This window comes from Cetorhinus maximus, chromosome 8, assembly GCF_964194155.1.
Source record: "Cetorhinus maximus chromosome 8, sCetMax3.hap1.1, whole genome shotgun sequence".
NCBI classification, from domain to species: domain Eukaryota; kingdom Metazoa; phylum Chordata; class Chondrichthyes; order Lamniformes; family Cetorhinidae; genus Cetorhinus; species Cetorhinus maximus.
In genome coordinates, this window is record NC_135886.1 from 129,742,083 (window position 1) to 129,765,516 (window position 23,434).

General features: G+C 42.8%; 1 protein-coding gene across 3 annotated transcripts in view; it reads left to right on the top strand.

Annotated features, from left to right (window-relative positions):
* rxfp2l (relaxin family peptide receptor 2, like) overlaps window positions 1-23,434 on the top strand; it is a 155,835-nt gene that overhangs the window by 116,015 nt on the left and 16,386 nt on the right. For all 3 annotated transcript variants that reach the window (XM_078547594.1, XM_078547595.1, XM_078547596.1), the window contains 4 exons: window positions 6,377-6,448; window positions 15,060-15,131; window positions 19,758-19,987; window positions 21,596-22,006. In XM_078547594.1, coding sequence (XP_078403720.1) covers window positions 6,377-6,448; window positions 15,060-15,131; window positions 19,758-19,987; window positions 21,596-22,006 — 785 coding nt within the window. The remainder of the gene's footprint in view (window positions 1-6,376; window positions 6,449-15,059; window positions 15,132-19,757; window positions 19,988-21,595; window positions 22,007-23,434) is intronic.

Consider the following 23,434-nt stretch of genomic DNA (forward strand, 5'->3'; position numbering starts at 1 on the left):
GCCAAGTGGTTTAAATCAGGAGACGTTATCACAGCTGAAGAGTACAGTCAAGAAATTCACAAAATTAATTAAATAGAATAGAGGTGGCTGGGCAGGTAATGTGTTGCAGTTGTAGTATGTGGGAGCTGGTGGATGCCGGTACGATCCACGGTGACCACAACTGCAGCAAGTGTTGGCTGCTCAAGGAACTTCAGCTCAGAGTTGATGAGCTGCAGTCCGAGCTGCGGATACTGTTACACATCAGGGAGGGGATGAACACTGTGTTTCAGGAGACAGGCACACCACCTAAATTAATTACATAAAATTTGGACCGTGGCCAAGGATGGGAGGGTGTGACGGCAAGTGAGGCAGGTATGGGGATCCAGAATTTAGCTTTGGAGGAGCCTCAGCCAGTGCCCTTGCCCAATAGGTACGAGGTTCTTGCTCCCGGTGTGGACAAGGGTACAGACTGCAGGGAGGATGAGCGAACTGACTACAGCACCATGGTACAGAACGCCATTCAAACGGGAGGAGCAAAGAGGAATGTAGTAGTAATAGGGGATAGCATAGTTAGGGGAATAGATACTGTTCTCTAAAGCAAAGACAGAGAGTCCCAAAGGCTGGGTTGCCCACCTGATGCCAAGGTTAAGGGCATCTCTTCTGGGCTGGAGAGGAACTTGGAGTGGGAGGGGAAGGATCCAGCTGTCGTGGTCCATGTAGGTACCAATGACATAGGTAGGGCAAGGAAAGGGGTTCTGCTGAGGGACTATAAGCAGCTCAGGGCTAAAGTAAAAAGCAGAATCACAAAGGGTAATAATCTCTGGATTACTACCTGAGCCATGTGCAAATTGGTGTAGGGTAAATAAGATTAGAGAGGTAAATGCGTGGCTCAAAGATTGGTGTGGGAGAAATGGGTTCCAATTGATGGGGCACTGGCACCAGTCCTGGGGAAGGAGAGAGCTGTTCCTTTGGGATGGGCTTCATTTGAACCATGCTGGGACAGGTGTCCTGGTGAATTGTATAACTAGGGTTGTAGATAGGACTTTAAACTAGTTAGTGGGGGGCAGGGTTCAATTGAAGGGAAGTTTAAAAATTCAAAAATAACCGAGAGAGTAGAGGTGCAGGGTAGTGAAGAGGTGAATGATAATCAAAGTGTGACAGGAAGGGGCAGAAAATATAAGCAGAAGAGTGCAGCAGAAATTAGAACCAAAATGAGTAATAATGGTAAAACGTCAAAGCTTAAGGCTCTTTATCTGAATGCACACAGCATTTGTAACGAGATAGATGACAGCACAAATAGAAATAAATGAATATGACTTGATAGCTATTAAAGAGACATGGTTGCAGGGTGACCAAGACTGGGAACTCAATATTGAAGGGTATTTGACATTCCGAAAAAATAGACAAAAAGGAGGAGGAGGAGGTGGGGTAGCTTTTTAAATAAAGGAAGGTATCAGTGCGTTGGTGAGTAGTGATATAGGTGCAATAGATCTTGATATGGAATCAGTTTGGGTGGTAATAAGGAATAGAAAGGGGAAGAAGTCACGGTGGGAGTTATCTATAGGCCCCCGAAGAGTTGCCTCACTGTAGGGCAAAGTATAAATCAGGATATAATGCAGGCATGTAAGAAGGGCGCTACAATTGTCATGGGTGATTTTAATTTGCACATTGACTGGACAAATCAGATTGGCAGGGGTAACATGGAAGATGAATTTGTAGAGTGCATCAGGGATGGTTTCTTAGAGCAATACATTGCAGAACCTACCCAAGAACAGGCTTTTTTAGATCTAGTAATGTGTAATGAGTGGGATTAATAAGAGATATCGTAGTTAAGGATCCTCTCGGGGGTAGCGATCACAATATGATAGAATTTCAAATTCAGTTTGAGGGCGAGCAACTCGGGTCTCAAACCAATGTCCTCAACTTAAACAAGGGCAATTATAAGGTATGAAGAAAGAGTTGTCTAAAGCGGCTTGGAAAATAGAGTAAGAGGAAGGTCAGTGGATGAGCAGTGGCAGACATTTAAGCAGATATTTCATAATGCTCAGCAAAAATTTATCCTGGTCAAAAAGAAGGACTCGATGAGAAGGATGAACCACCCATGGTTAACAAAAGTGGTCAAGAAGAGTATCCAATTAAAAACTAAGGCATACAAAGTGGCGAAAGCTAGTGGTAGGCCAAAGGATTGGGAATTTGTTAGGAACTGGCAGCGGATGACTAAAAAGCTAATAAAGAGGGAGAAAATTGATTATGAAAGTAAATTGGCAAGAAATATAAAAAGAAACAGTAAGAGCTTCTACGGGTATATAAAAAAAAGAGTGGCTAAAGTGAGCGTAGAACCCTTGGAGGATGCAACTGAATTGATAACGGGGAACGGGGAAATGGCAGTTAATTTAAACCCATATTTTGCATCTGTCTTCATGGTGGAGGACACTATAAACATCCGAAAGATATCAGATAAGCAAGGGGCTAATGGGAGGAAAGATCTTGTAACAGTCTCTATCATGAGGGACAAAGTATTTGACAAACTAATGGGACTAAAGGCCGACAAGTCGCCAGGACCTGATGGCCTGCATCCAAGGGTTTTAACGGAAGTGGCTGCAGAGATAGTGGAGGCATTGGTCAAAAATATTCCAGAACTCACTGGATTCCAGGAAGGTCCCAGCAGATTGGAAAACTGCTAATGTGATGCCCCTGTTCAAGAAAGGAGGAAGACAAAAAGCAGGAAACTATCAGCCAGTCAGCCTAACAGCTGTCATTGGGAAAATGCTAGAGTCCATTATTAAGGAAGAAATAGCAGGACATTTCAAAAAGCTTAATGCAATCAAACAGAGTCAACATGGTTTCATGTTTGACAAATTTGCTACATTTCTGAGGATATAACAAGCAGAGTTGATAAAAGGGAACCAGTAGATGTAGTGTATTTAGATTTCCAGAAGGCATTCGATAAGATGCCACATAAAAGGTAGGAGCTCATGGTACGGGGGTAATGTATTAGCATGTATTGAAGATTGGTTAACACATAGAAGACAGAGAGATGGGATTAATGGGTCTTCTTCAGGTTGGAAAGACATCAGCCTAGGGATCAGTACTAGGGCCTCAATTATTTACTATCTATATTAATGACTTGGAGGAGGGGGCAGAGTGTAATGTACCCAAATTTGCTGATGATACAAAAATAGGTGGGAGGGCATGTAGTGACGACGACATAAGAAATCTGCAAGGGGATGTAGATAGGTTAAATGAGTGGGCAAAAACTTGGCAGATGAAGTTTAATGTAGGAAAGTGAGGTCATGCAGTTTGGTAGGAAGAATCAAAAGGCAGACTATTATTTAAATGGAGAGAGACTCAAAAAAGTGCAGCACAGAGGGATATGGGTGTTCTTGTGCATGAAACACAAAAAGTTAGCATGCAGGAGCAGCAAATAATTAAGAAGGCAAGTGGAATTTTGGTCTCTATTGCTAGGGGGTTGGAGTTTAAAAATAGGAAAGTCTTGTTACAACTGTACAGGGTGTTGGTGAGGCTGCACCTGCAGTACTGTGTACAGTTTTGGTCCCCATATTTAAGAAAGGATATACTGGCATTGGAGGCAGTTCAAAAGAGATTCACTAGGCTGATTCCTGGGATGAAAGGGTTGACTAATCAAGAATGGCTAAACAGTTCAGGCCTTTATTCATTAGAGTTTAGAAGAATGAGGGGTGATCTTATTGAAATGTACAAAATTCTGAGGGGGCTTGACAGGGTAGATGTTGATAAGATGTTTCCACTAGTGGGGGAATCTCGAACTAGGAGACATGGTTACAGAATAAGGGAACACTCATTTAAAACTGAGATACGAAGGAATTTCTTTTCCCAGAGGGTAGTGAATGTCTGGAATTCTCTAGCCCAGAGAGATCAGTGAAAGTATTTAAAGAGGAGGTAGATAGATTTTTAAAATATAGGTGAGTTGAGTGCTATGAGGAGCTGGCACGAAAGAGGAGTTGAGGCCTGGGACAGATCAGCCATGATCTTATTGAATGGCGGGGCAGGCTTGAGGGGCCGAATGGACTACTCCTGCTCCTATTTCTTATGTTCTTATCTGGGATGATGTCCCACCCTCAAGAATTGCTGGTTAATCATATGGCCAGCAGCTCTCTGGTTCCAGCAGTGCCACCAGGAGCAGCAGCCACCGCTGGAGACTATAGATGGTGGGGTGTACCATGGAGGTGGGGAGGGACCCCTATTGGGCACAGGATGCTCGAACAGGAGGGACCCACCTCAGACTGTGGACACTTCCTGCCCCTGGTAAAATAACAGCAACAGTGGGAGGAGGCCCTTAGGTAACCATTAATTGGGCATTTAAGGGCCTCAATTGGCCTACAGGCTAGTGGGTCACTCGACCAGTAAGATAGGAGGTGAGTTGGCGATGGACATGCACTGCCACCAGGGCACCTGATTTTATGTTGACCCCACCCCCACCCCACTGGCATGCTAGCCCACTCCCGAGATGGCTGTAAAATTCGACCCAAGGTATCTATGCATGCATTTCACTTCATAGTGTGACTCCTTTGTAGCCTTGTAGTTTCTGCTTTTAAAGCACAATGATATTGCAGGGAGGTCTTGTGTCACAGTGGTAGCGTCACTACCTCTGGGCCAGAAGCTCTGAGCTCAAGCCTCACTTCAGGACTTGTTGGCCATGGAAGGTGTGTTCATAAAGTGGCCAGGAGTTCATCAATGTAGTGTCTTAGGCCAATCATCATAGATGGGGATGTTCGCTGATGATTGCAATGTTCAGCATCATCTGTGACTCCTCATATACTGAAGCAGTCCATGTCCAAATGCAGAAAGGACCTGGTCAATATCCAGGCTCGGGCTGAGAAGTGACAAGTAACATTTGCGCCACACAAATGCCAGGCAATGACCATATTCAGCAAGAGAGGGTCTAACCATCATCCCTTGACATCCAATGGCATTACCATTGCTGAATCCCCCACTATCAACATCCTGTGGGTTTCTGTTGACCAGAAACTGAACTGGACTATATAAAAACTGTGGCTACAACAACAGATCAGAGGCTAGGAATCCTGTGGTAAATAACTCACTTCCTGATTCCCCAAAGTCTGAAGCTTGACACCATCCAGGACAGAGCAGCCCGCTTGGTTGGCACACCTTTAACATTCATTCACTACATCACCACTGACAAACAGTGGCAGCAGCATGTAGCATCTACAAGATGCACTGAAAAAACTCACCAAGGCTCCATAGGCAGCACCTTCTAAACCCATGACCGCTACCATCTAGGAGGACAATGGTAGTAGACACATGGGAGCATTACCACCTGGAACTTCCCCTCCAAGCCACTCACCATCCTGACTTGGAAATATATTACTGTTCCTGGGTCAAAATCCTGGAACTCCCTCCTTAACAGCAGTGTGAGTGTACCTACACCACAGGGACTGTAGCGGTTCAAGAAGGCAGCTCACCACCACCTTCTCAAGGGCAATTAGGGATGGGCAATAAGTGTTGGCCTAGCCAGTGATGTCCACATTCCATAAAATGAATTTTAAATAAAACCAGATATATTATCAGCCTGTGAATCCTTCCAATATACCTGATGGAGGGAATAAGAATGGGAGAGTTTCCTGGTCAGCTATGCTGCAGAAGACAATGGCAAACCACTGCAGTACTTTGCCAAGCATAATCATGGACCAATCCAATGGAAGGCCATGGTCACCAATGTCCTGTCACTGATTTTCTCTGTCCTGCAGAGACATCTAGTGTGTTATTTTCGGAATTCCAAGGACGTATACAGAATGTATCACTATTGTGCTCCTTTAATAGTCATTCCGTGCGCACAATAAAAACTCATTGTTACATGACAGTCACAATGGTATCAAAGCTATCTGATTTGCTCCCCCAGTAGCTCTGTAGATAGGTGCACAGACTGGAATAAAACTGATCCATACAGGTCACAAAGGTCTTTAGTCTGTGCTGAGTTAGCTGATCTCAATGTTATTACATTTGGAAGTTTGAGGAATGGCCTCAGTGTCCCTAAGAAGGGAAATTCCACAAAGGTTCCGAATCATGATCACTGCCCAGTGACCACTGCTGGTGACAGGAGCAGAATTGGACAAAGAAAAGATTAGTCTCTGCTGGAAAGGCCCCCACTATTAACCAGCCTGCCACCACGCAAAGAATGGCTATTTGAGCAAAGTAGGTACTGGAGACTGACCATCACCCTTGGAACTGCACTCTAATAAGAAATGAATAACTTCAGGAGATAAAATTAAAGAGGAACTACTCACAACATGGGAATTTGCTGGAACATTGAGGTTAAATATTTCTAGGACCTTTTGGAAGCTTTGAAAAATTTACCCAAGTTCTGTTATTTAGCATGTTTTTTTCTGGTGCTTTACAGGAATTTATCATGTAACCCGATGAACTATATCCACAGGGATCAGTTTGACCACCTTATTGCTCTCAAGTCGCTGTGAGTACAGTTTATCTTGCTTTGATCATTGGTAGAACATTGGTTACTGGATGTTCAGTTTTCTTTTTGGTGAGGTGACAACTTTCCCATCGAGTGAGAGCCAAGTCCAGGCTCACAGCAGACGGCTAAATTTGACTATTCGTCTTCAAACTCAATGGTGTGGTGAACATGTGGCTGAACTCCAAGTTTATAAACAAAAATTAGAGAAGAAACAAACTGAAACTCAATAGAAATAAAAAGTTGGGCTATATCCCAGCCTTGTTCAACTACATGCTTGTGGGTGACAATAATTTAGTACTATTATACTTAATTTATATTCCAGTTTTTTGGGTCTCCCAAGGCAAGTAGACATGAAGGTAACCAATACTGAAACCTTCTCTAATACCGTCCTGAACTAATCACCTGAAGGTAATGGTTGTAACCCAGTGATAACTCTTGTCCAGTTTTCCTGTCTTCCCTCTCTGCAAAGAAGGCACCTTAGTTTGAGTCCTTCTTTGTTAATTTGACCACCCAACTCGATTTGGCCATGGGTGTACTGGTTGACTTTCTGGTTTTTCCAGGAAATTTACTGTCCTAGTTTCAATTCATCCCTTCAATGGTCCCCCTCTATTAAGCTTCCAAAGTATCAATACATACAATCCTTTCACATCCAGGACCTGACTTTGAATACAGCCCAAATTGATGGAATGAAAGTCTTCTGGTAATCTAACTGAATTGAGTTTGGGCAATGTCAATCCAGTTCCCAGTGACTGCAAAGGCACAGCACAAAATTGGATATAATAGGAACAGAGGAATATAGGACCAAGATTAAGGCAGTCAGCCTCTCGAGCCTGTTCCGCCATTTTGTTGATCTGCATATTAGCCCCATCTTCCCATCTTGGTTCCACAAACCTTAATTTACCCTTGTCTAACAATGGTATAACAATCTCAGTTTTGAGACTTTCAATTGACCTAGCCTCCACAGATTTTTGGGGAAGAGAGTTCCATATTTCCACTACCCTTCATGTAAAGAAGTGCTTCCTGACATCACTCTTGAACTACCTAGCTATAATTTGAAGGTTATACTCCATTATCCTGGATTATCCAACCAGATGAGATATTGGGTGCTACATTGGGCTCGGTAGCACCCATTGTTTGGCCTCTACAGATGTCATTTGGAGAGCAAAATGGTATCCAATGCACGTAGGTGCATTCCTTTTTTAAAATTTGTTGTTAAGCCATGAGCGTTGATGGCAAGGCCTGCATTTATTTCCCCACCAACTCCCCCCACCACCACCCTTGAGAAGGTGGTGGTGAGCCACCTTCTTGAACCTCTGCAGTTCATGTGTGTAGGTACACCTGCACTGCTGTTAGGGTGGAAGTTCCAGGATTTTGACCAAGTGACAGTGATGGAACAACAATATAGTTTCAGTAGGTACTTCCATGCATCTGCTGCCCTTGTCTTTCTAGGTGGTAGAGGTTGCAGGTTTCAAAGATGCTGTCAAAGGAGCCTTGGCAAGTTGCTGCACTGCATCTTGTAGATGATATACACAGTGCGCTGGTGGTGGAGAAGTGAATGTGGATGGGGTGCTGTTCAAGCAGGCTGCTTTGTCTTGGATGGTGATGAGCTTCTTGACTGTAGTTGGAGCTGCAATCACACAGGCAAGTGGAAAGTATTCCATCACACTACTGACTTGTGCCTTGTAGATGGTGGACAGACTATGAGGAGTCAGGAGATGAGTTACGCACCACAGAAATCCCAGTCTTTGACCTGCTCTTGGAAAGCAATATTTATATGGCTGGTCCAGTTAAGTTTCTGGTCAATGGTAACCCCTCTCCCTGGATACTGATGGTGGGGGATTCAGCAACGGTTATGCCATTAAATGTCATGGGGAAATGGTTAGATTCTCTCTTGTTGGAGATGGTTAAAGTCTCGCAGTTATGTGGCACACATGCCACTTGCCACTTTCCAGCCAAAGCCTGAAAGTTGTCCAGATCTTGTTGCATGCAGGCACAGACTGCTTCAGTATCTGAGGAGTCGCAAATGGTGCTGAATATGTGCAATCATCAGTGAACATTCCCGCTCCTGCCCTTATGATTGAGGGAAGGTCATGGATGAAGCAGCTGAAGATGGTTGGATCTAGGACACTACCCTGAGGAACTCCTGCAGCGATGTCCTGGGACTGAGATGATTGACCTCCAACAACCACATTCCTCTTCCTTTGTGCTGGGCATAATGCCAACCAGTGGAGAATTCACCCCCTCCTCCCCGATTCCCATTGACTTCAATTTTGCTAGGCCTCCTTATTACCACCCTCGGTCAAATGCTGCCTTGATGTCAAGGGCACTCTTCCCTCACCTCTGGAATACAGATCTTTTGTCCATGTTTGGATCAAAGCTGTAATGAGGTCTGGGGTTGAGTGGCCCTGACAGAACCCAAACTGCGCATCAGGTAGTTACTGAGTAAGTGCCACTTGAAGGCACTGTCAATGTCACCTTCTATCACTTTGCTCATGTTTGAGAATAGACTGTTGGAGCAGTAATTGGCTAGATTGTATTTGTCTTGCTTTTTGTGGACAGAACATACCTGGGCAATTTTCTACATTGTCGGGTAGATGCCAGTGTTGTAGCTGTGCTGGAAAAGCTGGGCTAAGGGCACAGCAAGTTACTCAGTACTACATCAGGATGTTGTCAGGGCCCATAGTCTTCGTTGTATCCAGTATCTTCAGCTGTTTACAGACATATGGAGTGAATTGAATTGTCTGAAGACTGGCATCTGTGATGCTGCAGACTTTAGGAGGAGGCTAAGATGGGTCATCCACTCAGCACTTCTGGCTGAAGGTGGTTGCAAATGCTTCAGCCTTGTCTTTTGTACTGTTGTGCTGGGCTCCCCCATCATTGAGGATGGGGATATTTGTGGAATCACCTCCTGTTAGCTGTTGAATTGTTCACCATCATTCACGAGTGGATATGGCAGGATTCCAGAACTTTGATCTGATCCGTTGGTTATGGTTCCAGCCATGAATTGTGCCACACGCCATATTGGTGAGGGAATTTGCATGCAGCTGGCATCAGCTGGAAATATGCAGAACAGCCAGATCCTGATGTCAATCAATGCATAATACTGATTTGATGCCATTTTGGAACTCCATGCTCCTACCAACATCCTCTCTGCCCTTGCACAATTTAGCAAATAGCCACTAGTGATATTTAAAGACATCATCCCTACCTACAGGTTAGTCACTGGCTGATTTCTTCTGGCTTTCGCAACAATTTTGCAAGTGTTTGATGCTTTCCATAACTTCTAGTTACAAAAATCTACAGGAAGTGGTGTGGTAGGCACTATAGGAGTTTTTGCTTCTTCAAGTCTTCTGCACAAACCAGTTGTTCCCAGACATGATGCATGAGTAGGCATTCCCCTTGGAATACAGCATCACAAAGAGATTGAGTAGAGGCCACGCAGAGCAGGACAAGCTGCTGGGAGATAGAGGGTGGAGAAGGGGAGAAGGGCTCTCAGCAGGATGCCAAATCCACCCATAATGTTGAGGGAGCAATTCTTCTGCCTGAACCTCAGTGAGGAACAATATGTGAGATGTCTGTGCTTCAAAAAGGACATCCTCACTGAAATCTGCCACATGCTGCAGTCAAACTGCAACCTCCAAGCAGGACAAGGACCCACACTGCCAGTGACCGTGAAGGCAGCTACTGCAATATGTTTTTATGTATCTGGTTCTTTCCGGGCTGGAGCCGGTGATATTTGCAACATCTTGCAGTTTGCTGCCCACTGTTGCACAAAGGAGGTCACTCAGGCTCTTCATTCAAAGGGAGCAAACTATATATTTCATTTTCTATTTGCTAGAGAAAGCGTATGGAGTGAGCATGTGGCCTAGCTAGGATTGCAGGCTTCACATAGTGCGTGGTGCCATTGATTGCATGAAGGTCACTTTGCGGGCACCGCATATCAAGTCTGCTACAGTCCAGAAGCTCCCTTCCAGCCGATGTGCATCTGTGACATTAACACAGGTTAATGCTTGATATCCTAGCAGCAGCCATGATGCCTTCACTCTGTGGTGGTCAGCCACGCCAGCACCATTGGAATCACCTCGTCAAACTAAAGGTTGGCTACTGCACTACAAGGGCTAATCTACTGATGAAATGTCCAATGACTCCAGCGCACAATCTACACAGCATGCATACAGTGAAAGCTATGCTGCCACACAAAATGTGATGGTGCAGACCATTGGAATGCTGAAACAATGCTTCTGCTCCATGAACCCTTCTGGAGGAATCCCGCAGTACTTGACATAGTGGCTTGTATCCATTGGAGTTTAGGAGAGTAAGAGGCTACTTGATTGAAACATATAAAATCCTCTTGACAATCTTGACAAGTTGGATGGAAAGAGTCTGTTTCCTCTGTGGCAGAATCTAGAACCAGGGATCACTGCTTAAAAATAAGGGGTCACCCATTTAATACAGAGATGAGGAGAATTTTTTTCTTTCAGAGGATAGTGAGTCTTTGCAACTCTCTTCTTCAAAAGCCGGAGGAAGCAGAGTCTTTGAATATTTTGAAGGCAGAGGTAGGTAGATTCTTGATAAACAAGAGGGTGAAAGGTTATGGGGGTAAGTGGGAATGTGGAATTAAGGTTACAGTCAGATCAGCCACTATCTTATTAAATGGTGGAGCAACCTCAAGGGGCTGAGAGACCCACTCCTGCCCCTAATTCGTATGTGTCAAGATTGGTCTGCTGTATGTTGTAGAACCTCACCAACATGAGGGGACAGCCCTTGCCTGCAGATATATGGCAAGAAGCTGAGGAGCAGGAGGATGAGGGGGAGGAGCATGAGGATGAGGAGAAAGAAGAAGAAGTAGAGGAAGAGGAAAGGAGGCAGCCACCTGAGTTGCCCCTTCTGTCCTTGCTAAGAAGAGCTAATTCAAGTCCGATCCAGTAACTGCGATCCCAATTCCCTTCTCTGGTTACTGACCATCATAGTGTCTGCTTGGCCAACAGCCACCACAGAATAAACATTTCAAACCAAATTTATGAGTGAAATCATGCCATATTTCACATAAACATAAACTAATCAGCCTTAGTGTCTGTATTTTGTCTGCCTTTACCCATATAGTGCTCCTATGCAGTGCTACCCTAATGCCTGCAGCATGGCTGATGGAAGGCTGCTGACTTTCAGTGAAGGAGATTCTAGGTGTCCTTGGAGGATGACCTTGAGCAACTCTGGGCTTAGATGGTTCAACTGTGGTCTGCACCACCTTGGCATGGACATAGCAGTCTGGGCTGGCTGGCTTAGAGGCAACAGCAAGCACACTGGCAGAAAGGCAGTGGTGTGATTACGAATGCTGTCTTGAGAGAGGACAGCAGATTCATGTTCCATGAAACCACTGCCAATGTCCTACGACAGCACCTCAGCAATCATAGTAATCTGTTCTAGGATAGATTGCTGGTCTGCTGCAGTACCCCTCAAGCCCTTTGAACACTAATCCATGGCCTGAGCTTGCATGGCAGCAGCTAGGTTTCCACTGTAAACACTGTTTGCTATTGGCCACTCAGGCAGCTACTGTCTGTGCTGCAAGGAAGTTGTTGCATTATGGTTGGGCCCACAAGGCGTTGATGGAGTTGATCACCACTTCCATCTGGAAAGGATGGGCTCAAAGGTGACAAATTCCTCCATGCTCCTTGACATGAGCCATTGAACACAGTCTTTCTGGCAGGCTTCCCAATGAACCAAACATTTCGTTGTGCACGTCCATCAGCATTCTTCTGTTAGCTACCCCATCAAAGTCCTCATCTGAGTCCTCTATAGCAGTGTAGCCTTGCCATTGGCAAGACGGCACTGTGTCCCCAGCCACAGTTGCTGTGCACTTGTGCCAATGTATCATATTGACGAGATCATAGAGGTTCCATCTCTAATCAATACTTTACGATATGCACAATGTCAGTATCTGAGCTGGTGGCTGTGCGTACAAAATCAAGTGAGATGCTTTGTTTTCTAGCATCATGCACTGTCCTGTTGGTGTTCATCTCCTACCTGTCCAGGTTGCAGTTCTTGGGTACCTGAAAGGGAAAAAGGCACAAGGGTTGTGGTGAGGGGAGCAGGAAAGGTAAGGAGTGCATGCTTACGCCATTTGCAGCTTGTAAATCTGAGAGTTTTTGGTATGAGGGGAAAGTAGGGTGTGATCTAGAGGATTAGGAATGAAAATAGCATCATCGTTAATAGAGGCATGGTGAATTGTCTAATGGCTGAGGGTGATGGTGCATTTGGTGGGATATAGCACTTGAAAATACACTCACTGATCTGACACTTGTGTGAGGTCATTGAACATCTTGCTGCACTGCATCCATGTTCCTGAGGTATGCCTCCTGGCTTGATCTCCAGGGCTATCTGCTCTGTCTGCCTTTTGACCATGTAAATGTGAGTTTAACTATGTCAAAGGAGCTTTATAAATGTGAGTTGCTGTGTTGTGGGGGGCCTAAAACCAGGTCTCGAGCCCTGTGAATTTAAGACGTATCTTCTCCTTTTCACCACCTCCACCAAGACTTCCAGTGCACCGTCTAGAAACCTTGGAGCCTGCTCTCCCCAATGTTGCAACATTCGTCAGTGTTCTGCAGGACAGATTCACATCCTGCATGACTCTAAGCACCCACTCTAGCCACAATGTATTTCCTCTTTAAGAAGTCCAGGATACTTTTAAGTGGGGCTTAGAAGTTATGATTTTGGACCCCCTGCTCACGCTTGCAGCCAATGTATAGCATAGTTAAGTCTCAGAAGCCAGCATGAGGTAAGATGCTGCCTGCCTTTCAATCAATGGGCACAGATTAATCTCACCTAAAGATCCTCGCACCATTCCAATTTGGCTCCCATATTTTTTCTCTCTCTACCATGTCAAATCCTCTAATCATCTTAAACGCCTCAAATAGATCATCTCATAATCTTCTATAGTGAAGGGAACATAAGCCCAGTCTCTGCTACTTGGTTTCATAATTTAACCCTTTTCATCCAGTATCATTTTTGTGACTTTGCATTACTTTACATATCCTTCCTGAGTTGTGGTGCCCAGAACTGAACAGAGTACTCGGAATGGGGTCTAACCAGTGCTTTATATAACTGACACAACTTCTATCCCTTTATATTCAAGGTCCATTGAGATAAAGGCTAACACTGCATTAGTTTTTTAACTGTGTTTTTGTATCTGTCCACCTCCTTTTAGTACTTCTGCACATGAACCCCTAAATCTCTTCTCACCACTTAGAAAATACTATGATCTATCTTTCTTAGGTCCTTGGATCTCTCACTTCCCCACATTAAACTCCATCAGCTATATTTTGTCGACTCACTTAATCTATCGATGCCCCTTTGCAACTTTATACTCCCATTTACACTTTTTAATAAGTCACCTAGCTTAATGCCATCAGCAGACTTTGGGATATATGGCTCTCTATTCCTTTGTCTGAGTCATTTATAAATAAAGTGAAAAGCTGAGGCCATTGTACAGACCTTTGGGGACTCATATACAGTCCTGTCAATTTGAGTACATATTATTATCCCTACATCTGTCTCTTACCTCCTAAGCAATTCCCTCCCCATGTCAATAAGTTACCTCCAACTCTATGTGCTCTCATTTTTGTTAATAGTTTCTGGTGTGGAACCTTATTGAATGCTCTGGACCCCTTATAAGTAACAACCATAGACACTCCCTTGTCTACTACTTCAATTACCTCCTCAAAAAATTAAAGGTTCAGCATAATTAGACTAGTCAATGAGTTGGCTAACTTTTCACAAAGTTCACAAGATGACCATTAAAGCTCCTTAAACATAGTTAAACCTACATGGTACACAAAAGCATTATGTAACTATAAACCTTTTCCCTCACAAATCAGCAAATTAGAATCTTAGAGCCACAGAACTTTACAGGGCACAAGGAGGCCATTCAGCCCATTACACCTGAACTTAGTCTCTGAAAGAGCTATTTACTTAGTCTTATTTGCCTGCCCTTTTCCCACACCCATTTAATTATTTTGTTTTTCAGATATTATCTATTTCTCTTTCAAAAGCTATTCTACTTTCACCATTCTTTCTGGTAGCACATTCATGCACTAACAACATTTTAAGTAAAAAAAAAATCCTTATTTGACATTCTTTTGGCCAATGTTGTAAATTTATGCCCTCTAGTTATTGACTGGCCAACCAATGTGTATAGTTTTTGTCATCTTCCTTTAAGAAAGCCTCTCATAATTTTGAATGCCTCTGCTGGACCCTCTCCTTACCTTCATTGCTCAAATTTTCTAGTTCCCCCTCACAACTAAAGCCTTTTATTTATATCTGAAGAAGAGTCATACGGACTCGAAACGTTAACTCTGTTCTCTCTCCACAGATGCTGCCAGACCAGCTGAGTTTTCCCAGCGTTTTGTTTTTATTTCAGATTTCCAGCATCTACAGTATTTTGCTTTCATCTTTTATTTATAGTATCATCTTAGTGAATCTCTTCTATGTCTTTCCATGGCCTTGACATTCTTCCTAAAGTAAGGTGCCAACAATATCTAAAGTTAGCTCAGCACTTAGCTTTTTGAGATGTATGCCAGACTTTACATTAATAGTTCCTGGCTTCTTTATTTTTCAGAGACTTGGATGGGATCAACATTTTCAACATCCAGAACCGAATGTTTAAGAATCTGGGCAATCTCTCACACATGTACGTTGAATCTTTCTAGTAGGAGTGTGTCAGAGCGATAAAACAGATAACAAACCGGACTTGTTCCAGCAATATATGCCATCAGTCATTAGTGCCAGATAATTGGAGTTTAATAATATCTTTTTTGCGAGGTGACCTCTTTATTCAGCAGTAATGGCATCATTTAAACAGCTGCTCGGTTAGCCTGCTTTATAAAAAAGAGATCCAAAATTTTTTGGAACTGCCATATGATTCTGAACATAATCTGGGGCATTAATTACAAACATAGAATTACATAAAATTTACAGCACAGCAACAGGCCACAGCCCAATTGGCCTACACTGGAGTTTCTACTTCAAGCAATTCTCCCCACCAACAACCCCACCCCACCCCCACCAGCCTACTTCATTTAACCTTATCATATGTCCTATTCCTTTCTCCCTCATATACTTATCTAGCTTCCCCTTAATTTTTTTCTTTCTCTTCCCAGGCCTAGAGACACATGAGGCAGACAAACACATGCTTACATCTGTTTCTGTAGCTAGTTTTTCCTGGAACAGGTTGCTAGCCTGTCACCAGAGGCTATAGCTTGAGGGGCACCATGCCACATCAAGCATGGCTGAACTAGAGACTCTCCTGCTCTTACTGTCTGTCAAAGACAAATTGGAAGACTTTACAGGTTGATAGTCAACCTGTTTGGCCAGTTATGAATGCACCTTCTGTGACCATCAAGCCCTGAGGTGGCTTCTGGCTCAGAGGTAGGCATGCTACCCACAGCACCACAGGACCTCCCACTCCCCTCAAATGCATCTATATTATTTGTCATAACCACTCTGTCTGCATTCTAATCACTCTTTTTAATAAAGGTTCTCCTGAATTCCTTATTGAATTTATTTAGTGACAATCTTATGATTGTGGAACTCCTCCACAAAATACTACTTATTTCACAGTTTTGCTTTAGAACAGAAATTAATTTACTCATTGTCCCTCCTAAAAGAATTCAACAATATAATATCAGCTCCTTCAATCTATGGTATTTCAACTTCACTTTTAATTTTTTTTTATTCATTCATGGGATGTGCCTTCTTGAACTGCTGCAGTCCATGAGGTGTAGGTACACCCACAGTGCTGTTAGGAAGGGAGTTCCAGGATTTTGACCCAGACCCAAAAATTTTGGATCTCTTTTGTCATTATGTGGACTTCATTTCATTGATACGACAGTATATGTTATGTAAAATTAACATAATGTAATATAATTTAATTCAGGAACACAAACCACAAATCCACAAACATTCACCCCTTCTACTACTGACACACAGTGGCAGCAGTGTGTACGATCTACAAGATGCACTGCAGGAACTCACCAAGCCTCCTGAGGCAGCACCTTCCAAACACATGACTACTGCCATCTAAAAGGACAAGGACAGCAGACACATGGGAACACCACCATCTGTAAGTTCCCCTCCAAGCCACTTACCATCCTGACTTGGAAATACATCGCTGTTCCTTCACTGTCTCTGGGTCCAAATCCTGGAACTCACTCCCTAACAGCATTGTGGGTGTACCTACACCACATGGACTGCAGCGGTTCAAGAAGGCAGCTCACCATCACCTTCTCAAGGGCAATTAGGGATGGGCAATAAATGCTGGGCTATTCAGTAATGTTCACATCCCATGAACGAATAAAAAAAGGATCTTAGACGTTATTGATAGATAATTGACTTTTTGCCTGTTTATGAAGTAATCGGAAATCTACAATTGCATTGCCTTGTAATTCACTCTTAGCCACCTATAATTCTATATATTATAAAGAGAGATCCTTTTACACTGATCAACATCTCTCACATTGGATTATTCGGGGGTTATCTCTATACTAACTGGTAATCCTCAGACACCTCCTTCAGGATATACATGTAGAATCACTGATGTTTCTCAATATCTCCCTTTGGAAGATATATAGATATAATCTATTGCCCTTCAGTCTATTTGTTTACAAAGGTACACTGATTAGAATTAACCAATCATATCCTCAGAGAGGTCCATCTACTGATTGGTGCCTTTGTGTTTCCTCAGCGAGAGTGAGATATTTATGCACAACTTCCCACCTAGTGGACAGTTATATATTGTGTGATCTTACTCTGTCACTCTCTTGGGAAAGTATAATTGTATTTACTGCTTCTCATTTCTCATCTGTACACTTACTAAGAAGCATAAGTAAGGTTATTTCTCTTTGGAACATATTGGATTATTCAGATGAACACATTGCTGCAATAAAAATATAACCCAGCCTGTTAAACATTAGCCCAATCTATAAATCAGTCCAATCTATCAGTTTGTGACATTTGGCTTGTGCAAGTGCACATATTATTATAATGTAACTAAGCCAGTGTTCGAATGGTATGTTTTTATAGTTCAAACTAGCCATGCTTTTCATTATAAAATTAAACAATTCCAACTGCTTCTGTTCTGCTTTATTTTACTGCTACTACCATATTTTATGCGTATCTTTAACGTAATCCAAGTTAGTTTTAAAACTGAGAATACGCTCCCTGAAAGCTCTTCCTTCTGCAGAACCGAACCTTGCTGAACAAAAAATTCGATAGGTAGGAGACTAAGTTGTGAGGAGGACATAAGAAGTCTGCAAAGGGATGTAGATAGTTTAAATGAGCGGGCAAAAATTTGGCAGATGGAGTATAATGTGCGAAAACGTGAACTTGACCACTTCAGCAGAAAGAATAGAAAAGCAGCCTATTTATTTAAATGGAGAGAGATTGAAGAATTCTCTGGTACAGAGGGATCTGAGTGTCCTGGTACACTGAAAGTTAGTATGCAGGTACAGCAAGTGATTAAGAAGGCAAATGAAATATTTCTGTTTATTGCAAGGGAAATTAAGATCAAAAGTAGGGAAGCTTTTGCTACAGTTGTACAGGGTGTTGGTGATACCACATCTGGAGTACTGTGCACTTTGGAAGCAGTGCAGAGAAGGTTCACTCAACTGATTCCTGGGATGAAGGGGTTGTTTTATGAGGAAAGGCTGGACAGGTTGGACCTGCATCCATTGGAGTTTATAAGAATGAGAGGTGATCTTACTGAAACATAAAATATCCTGAGAGGACTTAACAGGGTGATGCTGAAATAGTGTTTCCTCCTGTGGGAGAGACTAGAACCAGGGGACACAGTTTAAAATAAGACGTCTCCCATTTAAGACAGAGATGAGGAGAAGTGTTTTCTCTCAGAGGATCATTAGTCTGTGAAATTCTCTTCCTCGGAGAGCAATGGAGGCAGGGTCACTGAATATTTTTAAGGCTGAGTTAGATTCCTGACTGACAAGAGAGTCAAGGTATAGGCTGGACAGGAAAGTAGAGGCCATAATCAAATCAGCCATGATCTTATCTAATGGCGAAGCAGGCGCGAGGGGTCGAATTGCCTACTCCTGCTAAGATACAATTAGTGAAGTGAATGAATTTCAAAGCAAAGACATTTTCAAAGGAACAAATCTTATAAAACCTTTGGAATTGATTGATAAATTATATATAAGGTTTGCTAAATTGTACAGGCTTTTGCTGTACCAATTGAAGGCCACTATCAGTGCACCATTTGGAAGTTACATAAAATCATAAAGTCATAAGAAATAGGAGTAGGCCTTTTGGCCCATTGAGCCTTCTACGCCATTCGATGGAGTCATGGCTGATCTGATTGTGGCCTTCCTGCCTGTTCCCCATAACCATTGGCTTCCTTGTAGATCAAAAACCTGTCTAAGTCTTGAATATATTCAATAAACCAGCCTCCACTGCTCACTGTGGAAAATAATTCCAAAGATTATTAACCCCCTGAGAGAAGAAATTCCTTCTCATCTCTGTATTAAATGGGAGACCCCTTATTTTTAAACTCTGCCCCCTAGTTGTAGATTCCCCCACTAAGGGAAACATCCTCTCAGCATCTACCCTGTCAAATCCCCTCAGAATCTTATACGTTTCAATAAGATCACCTCTAAACTCAACCTTTCCTCATAAGACATCCCTTCATCCCAGGAATCAGCCCAGTGAACCTCCTCTGGATTGCTTCCAATGCAAGTATATCCCTCCTTAAGTAAGGAGACCAACTCTGTATACAGTGCTCCAGGTGTGGTCTCATCAATACCCTGTACAGTTGCAACAAGGCTTCCCTACTTTTATACCCCATCCCCCTGGCAATAAAGGCCAACATTCATAATGTAATATCACGCAAGAGTTATCACTGACATTACATCTAGCTATCTCACAGTTTCTCTCATCCTCTTCCCATGGAAATTTCACCAGTGCTAGTTCCCCCCAGAATCTCACCCAACTGGCCAATCTTCTTGTAGATTCATGAACAGTCAGCCTCAGTAAGCTATTCAGCTGTGGTGGCATCACAGCTGAGCCTGATTCTGACCCTGTCCCCTGTCCCCCTGACATTCAGGGAGACTCAATTTCCAGCAGAAGTCTAGACTGGCTGAAATAAACTAATCAATTGTAAATGAAGGAATGTATTATTTCTGGGCTGAGATCTTGTAACAAATCACTTTTTCTCATGCATTAGAGGAAGTTAGAAACATCATGAACAGTATGCAATGGAAACTCAGATATTTGATTATAAAAACTCATTACTTTTTTTTAATTTTGACAGATACTTTAAAAGGTTTGAATACTGCAGGTATTCTCCCCATGTCCGGAGCTGCAAGCCAAATACAGACGGAATCTCATCTTTCGAAAACCTGTTGGCCAATATTATTCTGCGGGTCTTTGTGTGGGTGGTGGCTTTCATCATCTGCTTTGGAAACCTCTTTGTTATTTGCATGAGGTCATGCATCACAACAGAAAACAGGCTACATACTCTGTCTATCAAATCACTCTGCTGTAAGTGGTATCTGGAGACACTTCATTCTTTAAATGGCACAACAGGATGTAACTGGAGATAACAGTAAACCAATAGGTATTTCACAAATGGAACTTGGTAGTTATTGGGTAAAACAGTACTGAATTTTTTTTTATTCCTTTGTGGGATGTGGATGTGGACGTTGATGGCAAGGCTACCATTTATTGCCCATCCCTAACTGCCTTTGAGAAAGTAGTGGTGAGCTGCCTTCTTAAATCTGCAACCAGTGGTGAAGATACACCCACAGTCCTCTTAGGGAGGCAGTTCCAGGATTTGCAGCCAGTAACACTGGAGGAACAATGATACATTAACAATTCAGGATGGTGTGTGACTTGCAGAGGAACTTGCAGTTGGTGGTGTTCCTATGCACCTGCTTTCCTTCTTCTTCTCGGTGGTGGAAATTACATGTTTAAAAAGTGCTTTCAAAGAAGCCTTGTTAAGTTGCTGCAGTACATCCTGTAGATGGTACACACTGCTGCCACTGTGCTGACAGTTGAGGGAGCATATGTTTAAGGTACTAATGCAGAAGTCAGATTTCCTATAGTTTAATATTTTTCAGTAATCATGGTTCAATAAGCAATGGTAAGCTCTGTATTTGAAGTTATGTATGCAAGAAACAAGTGATAATACTGTCTGAGGGAGAATTCTGGAGACAGAAACAAACGGTGAATTTGGCTTTGAATCTGGTATGCCATGCAGATCCTTTTCAGAATGATGCAGAATGTTGAGGGGCAATTCTGGAAGCTCTGACATTCTTCTGGCATAAGGGTGGAGGTTTGGATTATTAGACTACAGTCTTCATCAAAATGTATTTGAATCTAAGAAAAATAAAAGCCTTGCACAGTGGTAACACAATGGCATATTTTTGTTAAACACACTCCTTTTCCTGAAGATACTAATTCTTGCTGAATAGAGTTCCGCAGCTTCCTAGTATTTTAGTCCCAATGACCATTTTTCAAGTGAACCTTAAAACTGATTGTTGACAAGTTATTTGATTGTGCAGGATATTGTAACTCTTTCAAGTTATCAACAGATCGCATGTTACTCTTTCGAGTACATTCACAGTTCTTGGTTTTCCGGGAGTGGGACATGAACCCACAACCTTCTGATTCAAAGGTGAGGGTGCTATGAACTGAGCCACAGCTGACACCTCCAGGATATTGTAATTGAACTCATTCCTGTCCACACACAAGAACTTTTCTGTGGGAGTCACTGGACAGTCATTAGCCGTGTCAGCTGTGGCTTATTAGTAGCACATTCAGACTTCTACTGATGGAATCCTGCACTGTTGGAGATTCAGATGAAACATTAAACAGAGGCCCTATCTACCCTCTCAGGTGGATTTGAAAGTTCCCACAGGACCGTTCGAAGAAGGAAGGGGAGTTCTCCAAGTGTCCTTGACAACATTTATTTTACAATCAAAACAGATGATCTGGTTATATATTTGTGGGAGTGTGCTGTGCGTTATTGGCTGCCACATTCCCTACATTACAACAATAACTACATTTCAAAAGTATCTAAATGGTTGCATAAACACTATAGAAATGGAAGTCTTTGTTTCTTAATTTACCAGTATGCTTCTTTCATAGGTGCTGATTGTCTGATGGGAGTCTATCTCTTTTTTATTGGTGCTTTTGACATGAAGTATCTTGGGGAGTACAACAAGAATGCCCAACAGTGGATGGAGAGCATGAAGTGTCAGCTCATTGGTGCATTGGCAATGCTCTCCACTGAGGTCTCTGTCATGCTACTGACATATATGACACTGGAGAAATACATGTGCATAGTCTTCCCATTCACTCATTACAGGCCGGGCAAGAGGCAAACTTTATCGACACTGGTGTCCATCTGGATTGCAGGATTCATCATCGCTGTGATACCGTTGTGGAATAATACCACGTTTGGAAATTATTATGGAAAGAATGGAGTGTGCTTCCCTCTTTATTCTGAACAGTTTGAGAGTCTTGGTGCAAGAGGATATTCCACAGGAATATTTCTGGGTAATGGAGTTTTGTTTTCAGTTGTCTTGACATGGGAGTGCAGGAAGGGAATTTTTCCCCATTGATGAAAAAACCTGTATTATTTAAAATAAATACCCAGCAGTTTGATACCAAATAATATATTTTCTGTTGCTCCTGGTCAAAACTTTTTTAAAAAGTTGTCTTTGCAGGGCATCTGCAACCTGCCCCACTGTTGTAACAGAACCCCAAACCTCAATACCTAATCACAATCTGGCTCAATGTCCAATGGTGGAGAAGCGTGGGATTGGTCATGCTAGGGAATGAGATTTCATAAAAATATTTCCAAATAGTGACTTAGAGAAACATGTATTATTTAAAATACTCACTGTTCCCAACATATTGCCCAAGAAATGCCTTTAATAATTTCCTCAACTGCTGTACTTCCTTCAGCTCTAACTAAACTCCCTCCCTTAGAGTGCATGTGCTCATCCTCTTTTCCTGCTTCCTCACCCTTCTGCTCAATAAATAGCTATGTCTTCGCCAATCAGAATACTTTTTTCAACAAAATCCAAAGCATCCCATTCTGCATTCCTACACCCAGAAAGCTCCCTTCCTCCAACATCCTACCAATGTCATCCCAGTCTACCACAAAGCCAGTCTCCCATCATTACAACACCGAGCAGCCTGCTACAATTTTCCCAAATCACAGCACCCACTTCCCATTTCTTCCACACCCCAGGACTCCTCTGAGCACTACCATGCCCTGGCGTCTCTCGACCGCCCTGTTGGCCTGCAGTACCCCTGCCTGCTGTTCATGACCACCAGGACTATTCCTGCCAGTACTCTTACATCCTGAAACCCTCTTCTAGTTCTCACAAAACCTGTGACCCTTGTTCCTACATGACATTCCCCAGTGCTACCAATGTTCACTTTCCCACAGACACATATTTAATCCTATTCTACACCTACCTTCTACCACCTGCAACCTGGAACATCTTTCCTGCAATCATCCTCTACATCCTGGGCTTTAAAAAAGCATGAGATAAAATTAGCTATAGTTCTCACCATTTACACCATGCATGCTTGACACAGGCAGCTGCCTATTTTGGGCAAATGGCACTGATCATTTGCCATATCATAGGAGTCAATGACAAAAGTGCCGTTTATAAAGTATTAAATGTGCTGGCTAATTCAGGCCGTTCCCTGTACTTAACAAATTTAAAAACTCTGCTACTCTCAGGAAAAGTCAGTTTTTCAAGCCATTTCAATTAGCTCACATCGCGTTAAAATGCAATTATCTTGGTGATGAGATTCTGGATGGAACTGCTAACAATTATCTCAATGGGGACATCCTTTTTTCAAAAAAAAATATGCTGGTTAGTTACCTTTTTAGTTTTGGCATCCATTGTGTATAACCGGCAAATTACATTAACACCAACATGCACACTATGAACAGTGGAGACTACA